Raw genomic sequence first — 13,170 nt, 5'->3', positions numbered from 1 at the left:
ATTCTATGATTCTCAACAGGTCTTCCTTGCACCTCTGGAGGAGGGCAAATGTCAGGATATGCTCTGGCTGGTCAGCAGGCTGCTATGAAATAAGATTTAGCGTTGGAACATTTTGTCTGCTTACCCTGTCCCAGAGGTAATAACCAGGTCTCTGAAACTTCTGGAGACTCAGTTCTTTTCAATATTTCTTTGCATCAAATTTGGCTAAGTAGTTAAGATTCAAAAGTTACTGATAAAAACGAAGACACTAGCAATGAAAATCTAATGAACAAAACCAATAAAATACTAAGGCTCATTTTCATAAGCTTCACCAAGCTAAAAACACCATTACAAAATAAAGTCCTAAAAAGAAAAGTTTTTTAAGAATTCTTCAGAGTACTAAAAAGTGTTCCTTGTTTGCAATCATACCACAGACAGATAAAAGTCACACAGCATTAAGTAATAAAACACAGTAGGTAAGTCAAGGACAATGTTTTCCAGTTTGCTGGAGGTTTGTCCTTCAAACATCTTACATATGGAAATACTGAAAACATTACCTTGAGCTAGTCTTTCAAGCCGCTTCCCGTGCTCCGGAGGAATGGCATACCTAAAATTCACATAAAGAAAAGGATGAAATGCTTAAAGACATAGTAACAGCACAAGCCATGATTCACGTCTGATGAATATCTAAAAATACAGAAACCAAAAAGATGAAAGACTGAAAAAATATACAGGAAGAATATACCCATTTCTGAGGAAATAATACAGACAGGGGTTTTTTGAGAAAAAAAATTAGCTTATTTCTGGTGTAAATATTATAACACATAATTCAAAAATGTTACATTCACTATTAAAAAGCATGCATACTGACAATATTTGATCACGATTACACCACTCCAATTAAAAAAGATACAGACACTTTCATTTTCCAAATGAAATAAAAACACATAAAATAAGTAGTCTAACTTACACAGGTTTCATTTCCTTTATTTTTACTGTGCTTCACAAGAGTTCAACAGAAAAAAAGTAAGCATTAAAAAAAACTTTTTCTTCTAGCCAAGGCAATAAATAATTTAAGATTTCCTGTGCTATCTGCAACAAGCCAGTTAACAATGCAGAAGAGCTGGAATTAACCTCATGTTATTTTTAATGTTTATTACAGCTAGTACATCAAAGATTATTGAAAAGCTGTAATTTTATTCTGCTTTTTTGAACAGTTATTTATATATTTACTGTACTTCAAAGATATACCGTATGTATTAATTAGGCTTTGTTACTGACTTTAACTGCTTCAATATGTGATATAATAGGCTTTCATTTCAGTTCAATGTTGCAATAACTTTGGATTGATTATTCTCTATTAAAAAAATACGGTTCAGAAAAGGAGAAAATGCATATTCAGCTGTACAACATAGTCCAAATCCACATTTCAAACTAAGTCAACATAAAGCTTTTTTCTTTTACTACACTGTGAAAACACATTTCATTCATGTCCTCTGAAAATTCACTCAGAAAAAAACAAGTGAAGGACCCTAGGGCCCCCATTTTGCACAAGAAATAAAAATCCCATCACCTCAAGCTCTCATTTGCATCCACACAATTTTACTACAATTGAAACTGCTGCACAGAAGCAAGGCCCACCACCGCAGACGTCAGCGCTCTAAGGTGAACTGTAGTGAAACCCATGCCTACTGACAACCCACTCCAGATAGTATCAAACAAAAAGAGACTGATCTCCCAATAAGTCTCTCGGAAAGACAAGACATTACATGATATAACTGGGCTATAGCTATTTATTTAGCTAATCAAAAATGACTATGCAATAATTCATTCAATATAATTCGGTGCTTTTCATCATTGTCTTCATTTGAGGTCTGTGAAAACATCTACTCCTCAATCCTTTATTGCTCTTTTTTCACAGCTGAGAAAGGGACCAGGAAAGGAGACCATCTTTATAGTATCAGACATGAGGAGCTCCAAAGTTACTGTCTAGGCCCTTTATGGTTGGTTCCTAACACAATTTATCAGAAAACTGAGCTTTTTTAACAGATGTGCACCTGCCCTGGATACCAATCAAACTACAGTGACATGAATGGGATCATTGGTCTACTGTACAGAACATTAAAAAAAAAAATACCTCCCAAACTCAGACCAGTAAGTCAGAGAAAAAGTATTCACTCTACATATCAATAGTTAGCTCATATGAGAACATCGGGCACTGTTAAAAGCTTTTAGACATGTATTTTTCATCATCTTTTGTCCAGCCTCCTTTTAGCTACATTACCAAACAGCCACTAATGTTTGGACTTTTCATATTTTAAGACTAAGTCAAGCTCTCTTTAAAAGTAAATGTAGTGGACATTAAATGCTAAATCACTAAGTCGCAAAGAGCATGTTTCTTGGATAACAAACAAACAAATAGATAAAAAGGGAAGAACAGATACAAAGGGAAATGTTGATGCTAACTACATTTTGTTAGTTCAGGAATACAAACTTGTTAAAAATTCTGAAAAGACAGATAAAAGCTGAAGTGTTCATTGCTAGAATCATTTTACAAAGAGAAATAATATGGTATTTTTTATCACTTTAATGTTCTTTCCCTTTCCTGATTACAGTATAAGGTATAACCATTTGATTATTTCAATAATGAGTGTAGGTCACGAAAAACAAACTAGTCAAAGCTCTTGGATATCCAACAAGAAAATTAACATGGAAAAAATGGCAAAAACAATTTTGATCAGAAATATCACTATATTAATGTGGTTCTGGGTTAAAATGCACAAAACAAAATGTTACTACAGTAGCTGAATTTTAAATAATTAGGTTTTAAATTGATTTATTTATTCAGTCCTCTTTGTTTCTTTCCCATATCTGCATACTAGAAATGTTAAAAAGCCAAGGTTTCCAATTTCAAGTTGGAAAAGCCCATTTTAGTTCAGTTACTAGTAAAATCATTGTATATAGCTTGGGATTACATATTTGGACCATTTGTGACATTAACATGCATAAAAATTTCAAACATCCCCCTCTTTTTAGACCTGACTACTGGGTAGACCTGACAGTTCCCCAATTCAACACGCTTGCTGCAACTTCATTAGGAAGCACCTAGCTTTACCCATCTACAGTACACAGAAGCTTAGAGCCTAATTCAGCATTCTGAAATGCTTTCTAGGATGAGCAGTATGAGTATTTACTGATATAAGTAAAGCATGGTATCGCAGTTCATTATTTTAAGGCCCTTTGCTGAGCCAGGTTTTCATAAAACAGATACCCTACTGATCTGCAGTTGCTTCTTAATTTTATAAAAATGCATACATTATTTAAGCAATTCTAGCTTTATATCACAATATCTTCTTCAGAATCTGCAAAATAATAAAGAACAAGGCAGTACCATATCGTTAAATTGATCAGCTGTAATTTCTACATAGCCAGGAATAAAGTAATTTAAATGAAGTGAGAGAGACAAAAATTTTCACACTAGAAGCCATGAAGCCTTCTTACAAAGACGGGAATGAAACAAAGCACTTTCAGCCCAGAGATACAAAGTCCTTCAAGAGTAACGCAACAAGTACTTCACGTTTTCAAGAGTAAAATATCTGTAATATCAGGGAAGAAATTATCACTTTTTTTTTTTGCTCCACTCTCTGAAATGGTTCTCCTGGACTTTATCAAGAAAAATCTCCAAGGAGCCAGAAAACAGCTCACAAACCAACCAGAATTTCTGCAATAACTTCATAGTACATGTAAATCACCTAAATAATGCAATTAAAATTCAACAAATGCAATTGTATGTAATTAAAATGTTTTCAAATAATTATGAATGTTGATTGACAATAACGTATCAAAAATCATTGCTACTTTTAACATTTTATATATATTAAATATATCAATTTAATCCAAACTTTAATAATATAGTATTGAAGCTTCTCTAACTTTCTGTAACTTCACATTAAAAACTGTATTATCTTGTTTTTAAGATACTAAGATTATTTCTTTAGAAAAATTAAATGCAGCATATCACTAAGTATTACAACTGTGTTTTCTGAAACAATATTTTACATGTAATTTTTAAAAGCATCTTACAAAATCTACTATCACAGCTAAAAATAAAAACAGTGATCCTAATTTTTATTTGTATCTGAAGTAGGCCTTTCATTTCTCTTCAATCCACTGCATAGATTTAATGTGTACCTATGATTCTCTCTATTCTGCCTTTAATTAAACAGAGACATGACTGTATATTGGCCATGACTAATACCCACTTTTCATTATGTAGTGTTCGAATAAATTTTAAAAAAATCAGAAAACCTTAGCCAACATTTTAATTAATGCAGTTTTAAGCAGCATTGCTTTAGACTTGCAAGTTTTCACCCTGACTTATACTATTAAGTGTTCTTCACTCATCAGCATCCCTTCGAATTCTAGAAAAAGTTTCTATCACCAAGACTGTTCCAACATTAAAAACTTGGTTTAAGAACATATTTAAAATGGAAACTAAGTCCAAGTCCTCAGAGAAACTGTTAAAAAGAGAAAAAATGACCTTTTGTCTTCATCAGCTGCAAAGAATGCCAAAAAACATAAATACCTGCAACATATTCTGTGAATTGCATAGCTGTCATTGTATAACAAACAAGGGTATCCCTCTAGAATGAGTCATGTGCTTTTACTTTAGTCTGTATCCACAGAAAGTTAACTTCCCTTTCACAGCAAGAAAAGTAGTAGAACTAAATGATACTAATATATAAATTAATAGAAAGACCTCAAAATTGTTTTTCTTTTTCCAAGCATGCCTTGACATCACTCCCAAGATGGAAAACGCAGGTTGCAAGAGCAACCCAGAATTACGACTATGTGATGACAAGTCCCTAGCTTCCAAGAACAGAAAACTAAACCTGTATTTGTTATTAAAAATATATCGAGTTAGCTAGTAAAAGAGACTTCCCGTGAGTCAGTACAATATTCTACAGGTCAGCACAAAATTCTGTGAACTGTCAGTCACATCCTGACTTTCACAGCTGAGTTGCCTTGCACTCCTCTAATGTCCAAGATGAAAATAAAAGAAAGACACTGAGTACAATTTGATTTGTCCACAAGACAGATAAGGTAAAGCAGCTCATGAAGTTAAACTTCAACAGATGCTTTTTTTGACCTGCAAAGCATTTAAAGTTATTGATAAATTTAATGACACTAGAATTTTAATAAAATGAAAACAAAGCTATGAATGAATGTAAAATCACAAAGTGATATAAGCTTGCACAGTAAGGTTATCAAAGAACACAAAAAACTACACAGTTACAAGAACTTTATTGTAACAATCAATAGAGGTATAAAAATTTAGTCAGATTTCTTAAATTTTATAGTGATCTTTCTGTCTATGCCTCAGGAAGCGATTATAGGAATCTGTGTCACATTAATAACATGGCTCTAGACATAAGAGCCAAAGTTACGTTTTGTACTATAGAATCATTACTAGGGTAGCTCTACTGAAGCTACAAAGGTGAAATACAAAGTAATCTGTTCCTTCCATCACTAAAACCATCAAAACCCACAGATCAGCAGACAAGGTAGCTCAGGAGATTGGTCATTAGCTTCTGAAAACTTCCTTCTCTAGCTTACAAACTGCAGAGTTATAAAGTAAATGGTTACCTATATCATACTCCTATAGCTTATACAAAACAAACTAATAACTTATTCCAATACCCAACAACTGCTACCAACTGTTGCAGTGCAAAACCTTGTTGTCAAAGAGAAGAACATAGCTGCTTCTTGACCTTCAAAGTGAGAGTGGAAAGATGTTTACCAGCCACCTTACAAGACTTCACTGTTGCTTTCTTTGTCAATGCACCCGTTGTATGAATGGGGTAGAGACAGTCCTCGTTTTCTCTAACCCTGTATTTGCAAGAGCTTTATTTCTCAGGATGCAGAATAAGAAAAACGTTGGTTAAAAATATGTAAGTAGATAGAAACTAGGAAGAACCAGCAGCAGAAATGGTTGCAAATTAATTGCAAGCAACTTTACCCACAGGTTTGAAATTCAGCAGAAAAGCAAAACTTGATTCAGAATTGGGTCTCAAGTCACGCCATTAATTATCAAAGTAACTTTGAGCACCACCTTCTTTAAATTCAGTATCACAGAAAGATAGAGAATTTTAGGCTGGAAGAAACCTGAATGTCATCTGGCCCAATTTCCTGATCAACATATTGCTAACCTCAAAGTTAGATCAGTTTGCACATGGCAACATACACTCGGGCATTGAAAATTTCCAAAGATGAAGACTCATCACCCTCCCTAATCCACCGATGTAATTTTGAATTAATCTTTCCTTGTACCAAACTGAAGTGTCCCTTGTTGCAAGTTGTGATTACTGCTATCTTTCGTTTGTTGTGTCAATGCATCACTGATAAGAGTTTAGCTCTGTCTTCTCCATACTCTCCCTATACCACAGACTACAGCCCCAGACCACACATCAGAATGCATAACTTTTACAGAAAACTTCATAAGTCACCAACTATACACAAGTAACAAACAGCTCTTCTTTTTTTTTCCCCACATAATTAATGCTTTGCCCATAAGAACTGCAAAAAATCCTCTCCCCTTACTTTTGTCTATAGACTCCTTATATTTTGCAAAAGAATCTTTTTACAATAATCCCTACTGTTAATTCTGGTAAGAATAAAAAACTGAAGTTCCATATTAAAAAGAATTCTCACAATCCTTCAAAGTTCAGCAGTTGTCAGGAAAGTATCCCATACGGTTGGAAAAATCCCACAGATAACATTTTCAGAAATGCTAGACATTTGGGCTTTGAAGAAAAGTAAGATTTAAATGAGCAGGAAACTTCTTCAAAGGAGAACCTCCACAGACACTTCACCACCCAAACCCAATGTAGGCATCAATATGGGGGAAAAGTCTATATGGAAATACATCAGAAGCAGTGAAATATACAATATTATTACAATACATACATTCATATTATCCAAAGTTAGTAATGAGGGAGACAAAAGAAAACTATACCAGTCCTAACATCTACTAATATTCTAAACAAAGGACATAACTACATAGATTTGGTTTCTTGGGTGGGGTCTTTTTGAGAATACAAAGAATTAAATTCATTCTGTCTCACAGCCAAAGATCTTGCAGAACAGAATCTCTCCTTTTGTTCTGCTTCTCATGTCTTTCTCAGTAAAGTCCTCCCATCTTATGGGGAACATTCTCTTCTCACATGAAAAGTTTGGACTTCACCATAAATTTCTATATCTGTTATTTTTCCTAGACATAGAACATAACTAGGAAATATGTCAGTTCTGCAACTGGAATGCATAACCTGTGCAAAGGCAGCAATACTCTTACACTCATGTCGAACTCTGAAAAAATTTGACCACTCTTTGTGTGAGCTGCTTTTCACAATGGAAGTCCTAATAATGCTATCACAGAAGACCCTGTCAGGACCTGGCTGAGTCACTTTTAACCCATTCACTTTACATGTTTGTTCTTAAATTATACAATGTTAGCACAATTCTAAGTATGCTCTACCTTCTTCACCTTTTTTGTCTGTAATTTTGCCTAATACCAATATCAGAACATCACCCATTTTTAACCCACCATGCTCATAACTGATTAGTATTTCCTCTGCTACTGGAATTCAAAATGTGTAAACTTTCACATGAAATCATATTTTAAAGACTTCCACAACCCCTGCTGAACATCTAACTATATCTCCTCATTTTTCCACTTCATCAAGGAAGACAAATGGGTACACGTTCTACACTGGCAAATCCATAAAAACAGCTTTTAGCCACGGCAAACAAAAGTAACAGTAAACTTACCATGGCAAAAAAATTTAGGCAATCTGGTGATAAGATTTCTCACCATCCTGTAACCACTGAATTCCTAAATCACCAGCTTTATGTTGATAGATCCATTTCACCCTAGTTATCTTACAACCTAAATAAACTGCCAGGTCCAGTCTCACTCTCCCAATCCATCTAATTTTGGCTGTCTGAGCATTCTCTCACCAAAAATCTGATCTCTTTGTCTTGACATTATCACAAAGAATGAACCATCTTCTTTCCCTGTAGAATATATTTCTCTTTATTGTATGAGTGATTGACCCTGCAAGGCATGTTGTGACTTATGATATATTAGTAACAGGAGGGTTTTTTAACATAATTATTGTTCCTTGTCATTTCCAGACTGTTCAGAAGAGCTAGGAAATGAAGACAGGAAGGAATTACACAGAAAGCATCAAATATTCGTAAGTAAGTTATGTTTGTATTATACTGCCTGTTTATACTGTGCCCCTTTGAAGAGAAAGTAAAAACACTGGTTCTTTATGCAGAAAATAATTCAGACCTCCTCCATCAGATATAAAATGTGAACAAAATGAGCACAATTTTTAAAATTTACTTTCTAAAGTATTACATATAGTCTCTACATATTGTTAGTTTTCTCTGAAATTTAATAAAAGGTTCAGTTATTATTATACTTAAAATATCAACAGTGCAATGAAAATAATTCCTTTGGGCCTGCTTAATATATACTTTTACGTATTAAATATTAATATTCTTCAAGAAGATTTACATCATCTTAACACTTAAAAAAATTCTATCAACACCACTGTTTTTCATGCATCAGGTAAACAGCAAAATGAGTAACCCTGCCTTCAGATACTCATTTAACCCTGAATTATTTTCCAAGATGTAAATATCTTAGTTTTTTTCCTTTATAAATTTATAATGTAAATTAAAGCATTATCTGTATTTTACCCCTGGATCTAAAATACATCTAATAGCATAGCATTTGTACTATTAAATAAAATCTGTCTTATGCCAGGCATTAATTTCCAAGAGAAGATAAATATCTTCACAACAAAAATCCTCCAATTATTATACAAAACAAAAACAAATTCCTTTAGTCAGGGCCTAAACCCCTGAAATAATAATTGCAATACAAGAAAATATTTAACAACAAATAGCAAAGAGAATAAATTTCTAATACTAATAAGTAGTTCACAGAGACTGTTATGAAACACATCAAGAACAAGCTAAATTAATAAATTATACCATCAATCACACCAGTGGTTCTTCCTGGTAATAAGACTTTTTTTCTAAGAAACTGTGACGTAAGAGAAGGTATCATCTTCAAGACTTCTTTCACCTCAGAAAAAACATGCAAAGGTGAAGTAAATACTCTGCGTGACAGAAAATAATTGTTATAGACTCCACCCCCTTTCCTGCAACTCTTTCTTCACCATATCCCTCTCTCCTCTCACATTGTTCTGTTTCAGAGCTTCTGAGATTTTAATTCCTTTTCCTCTCATTAGCACTTTTTTGCAAGCAAAAAATACTCTAGAAAGCAAACATGTATTACACAAATAAATACATATATAAACACACAAACAGCCATAGTCCTCATTTTGCAAATGGCTATCAGACACACTCTGCCTTGTGTTTCACAAGAGGCAGTCAATGGAGGAATCAATACTGATATCCCCCCTGTATGACAACCACCTCAACAAGGAAGAAACGACAGGTTACAGCTGTAGAGGACTTCCTTCTGAGGGGAACAGAGGGTCCAATGTGCTGGACAGACCCTGCTCTTACAGACGTCTGCTGCCTTCCTGGGGCCCAGGTTACACACATCACTGGGAAACCTCCTAGCCTGGTGCAGCCCTTGGACTACACCCATTACTGCTCTCCTATGTGGGTGGCAATGAAGCTGTGACTCACAGGCGTGGGCAACATACAGGATGAGCTGGAAGCCACCACGCTGCTAGAAGGTTACAACCTAGTGGCCATTACAGAAACTTGGTGGAACAGATCCCATGACTGGAGAGAGGTAATTGACAGCCACAGGCTGTTCAGAAGGGACAGGCAGGGAAGGAAGGGTGGACGCGTTGCCCTCTACATCAACAGAGGTGTGGAGTGTGAAGAGCTGTCTCTGAAGAAAAGCCACGAGTACGTAGAAAGCTCATGGATAAGAATCAGAGACTGAGGCAACAAAGGAAACCTTGTGGTTGGTGTCTACTACAGGCCATTCAGTCCAGGGGAGACTATTGATGAAGCCTTCTTACTCCAGCTACAGGAGGCATCGTGGTCACAGGCTCTCCTCCTGCTGGGAGACTTCAACCACCCCAACATCTGCTGGAAAAGTAGCACAGCGAGCTGTAGGCAACCCAGGAGATTCCTGGAGGGCACTGAGGACAACTATCTCAGCCAGGTAATAGACAGCCCTACCGGGGGAGATGCAGTTCTGGACCTGATGGTCACCAGTGTAAGAGAGCTGTTGACCTCGAGACTGGAGGCCTGGGCTGCAGTGATCATGCACGTGTGGAGTTTACAGTCCTGAGCTACGTGGGTCAGGCAAAGAGTAAAGTCAGGACCCTGCATTTTAGGAAAGCCAAATTCCAGCTCTTCAGGGACAAGGGAGCAGAACAGAGCTGGCAAATCTTTAAGGACACATTGCATAGAGCACAACAGCTCTCGATCCCCAGGTGTAAGAAATCAGGTAAAGACGGCAAGTGGCTGGCATGGCTGAGTTGAGACTTGCTGGTCAAACTGAAGGGCAAGAGAAGAGTTCAGGGACACTGCAGAGATGGGGTTGTGCAGAGATGGGGTGAGGAAGGCCAAGGTACAGCTGGAGTTGAACTTGGCAAGGGATGCAAAGAAAAACAAGAAGTGTTTTTACAGGTGTGTCAGCCAGAAAAGGCAGGCCAAAGAAAGGGTACACCCTCGATGAGCAAGACTGGTAAACTGGTGACAATGGACAAGGAGAAGGCTGAGGTATTCAACAACTTCTTTGCCTCAGCCTTCATGTGCAAACTCCCTTCTGACACCTCTCGAGGAGACAGACCGTAAGACGGGGACTGGAGGAGCAGAGTACCTCCCACTGTAAGAGACTATCAGGTTTGTGACCACTTGAGGAACGTGAACATATACAAAACAATGGGACATGATGAAACACATCTCAGAGTCTTGAAAGAACTGGCTGCTGTGGGTGCAAAGCCACTCTCCATGATATTTGAGAAGTCATGGCAGTCAGGTGAAGTCCCTGGTGACTGGAAACAGGGAAACATTACAGCCATTTTTAAAAAGGGTAGAAAGGAGAATCCCAGGAGCTACCGACCTGTCAGCCTCACATTTGTGCCTGGGAAGATCATGGAACAGATCCTCCTAGAAGCTGTGCTAAGGGACATGGAGGACAGAGGGGTGATGCAAGACAGCCAGCATGGCTTCATCAGGAGCAAGACCTGACTGAACAACACAGTGGCCTTCTAAAATGGAGTAACTGCATCAGTGGACAAAAGAAGGGCTATAGCTGTCATCTATCTGGACTTCTGTAAAGACTTTGACTTGGTCCCCCACAACATCCTTCAGCCTGGAGAAGAGAAGGCTCTGGGGAGACCTTATTGCGGCCTTTTAATACTTACAAGAAACCTGTAAGAAAGATTGGGACAGACTTTTTAGCAGGCCTGTTACAACAGGACAAGGGGTAACGGTTTTAAACTAAAAGAGAGGAGATTCAAGCTAGACGTGAAGAAGAAATTTTTTACAATGAGGTTGGTGAAGCGCTGGCACAGGTTTCCCAGAGAGCTGGTAGATGCCCCATCCCTGGACAGATTCAAGGCCAGACTGGAGGGGGCTCTGAGCAACCTGATCTAGTTGAAGATGTCCCTGCTCAGTGCAGGAGGGTTGGACTAGATGGCCTTTGAAGGTCCCTTCCAACCCAAACTATTCCATGATTCTATGATAATACAAAACTATAAACTTATTTGTGTACATCTTGCCCAGGAAGGCAAGTGAAATTGCACAGAGTATAAGAAGAAATTAATCTATGCCTACATAATGGAGAAAGCTTCAAATTCTACAGACTGCCATACCAGTCAGATTTAGCTGCTGCCTAGAAGTTCTCATCACGGCTCTGAGGTAGAAATGGTGGTCTTCTTACAATTAAGAAAAAAACCACACTGCGCATCATGCTTTTTAATAACATATTCTTCAATTCTTCCTACAACCTATGTGGCTGTCTTGAAGAACTACATGCATACCCAGTAAAATTTAAAAACATGTGTCCTGGTTTTGGTAAAACAGGACCAATTCTCTTAGTGAATTTTCTGTTCAGCTAAGTTCTTTTAAGTAACTGCATTTTTCTGAAGTTAGCTGCATGTTTTTCAGAGTCCACTCCAGAGCTGGTTATACCTGATATTTAGAGTTTTATTGAGTTTTATTGAGCTAACTCTAGGAATTCTACGCAGAAAGGCTCATGTTTATATTTTATTCCTATGGCAGGCAGGGCTGCTGCTAGATCTCTTAGGTTCTACATGTGAGGGGTCATAAAAGGATCATACTAGCAAGGAGGGGCAGACAGGTGACCCAAGCTGACCAATAAGGTATTCCATGCCATACACATCATACTCCGTTTACAGCTGAAGGATCACCAGGATCACAGAATCATAGAATTTCAGGGATTGGAAGGGACCACAAAAGATCATCTAGTCCAATCCCTCCGCCAGAGCAGAAACACCTAGATGAGGTCACACAAGAACGTGTCCAGACAGGTATTAAATGTCTCCAGCATAGGAGACTCCACAACCCCCCTGGGCAGCCTGTTCCAGTGCTCTGTCACCATCACTGAGAAGAAGTTTCTTCTCAAATTTAAGTGGAACCTCTTGTGTTTCAGTTTGAACCCATTACCCCTTGTCGTATCATTGGTTGTCACCAAGAAGAGCCTGGCTCCATCCTCTTGACACTCATCCTTTATATATTTGTAAACATGAATGAGGTCACCCCTCAGTCTCCTCCAAACTAAAGAGACCCAGTTCCCTCATCTTTACATGAGGATCTTGCCAATGAGCCTTTACAAGGATCTCGCTTTCTTTGTTCACGGCTGGCTTCTGAAGAGGACTCTGCCTGTCATTCTGAGCCTTATTCCAGTTCTTGCATTTCTGAATACAATTTCTGTCTACTACGGACTCCACTCCAGAACTTACTGGTGTCTGCCCTACAGCCGCTGGCACAGCACCAGCTCCTCAGCAGCCCTCGACTGGCTACAGGTACTACAGCTACTTCGGAAATTCAACATTGCTTTTTGTCTATTGTGCATTATTTCTCTTATCACTAGGATTACTCATTAGTAAAGCTGTTTTAATTTTCCAACCCATAAGTCTCTTCCCTTTCCCCTTTCCTTTGTGG

The 13,170-nt window shown here is 37.5% G+C and overlaps 1 protein-coding gene across 12 annotated transcripts in view; it reads right to left on the bottom strand.

Annotated features, from left to right (window-relative positions):
• Positions 1-13,170, bottom strand: part of KDM4C (lysine demethylase 4C) — a 259,501-nt gene that overhangs the window by 207,117 nt on the left and 39,214 nt on the right. For all 12 annotated transcript variants that reach the window (XM_065046062.1, XM_065046063.1, XM_065046064.1 and 9 more), the window contains one exon: positions 537-586. In XM_065046062.1, the coding sequence (XP_064902134.1) occupies positions 537-586 (50 nt within the window). The remainder of the gene's footprint in view (positions 1-536; positions 587-13,170) is intronic.

Source organism: Columba livia, chromosome Z (assembly GCF_036013475.1).
Source record: "Columba livia isolate bColLiv1 breed racing homer chromosome Z, bColLiv1.pat.W.v2, whole genome shotgun sequence".
Classification (NCBI taxonomy): Eukaryota; Metazoa; Chordata; class Aves; order Columbiformes; family Columbidae; genus Columba; species Columba livia.
The sequence above is the reverse complement of the archived record's forward strand: the minus strand, read 5'-3'. Positions and strand labels throughout refer to the sequence as shown.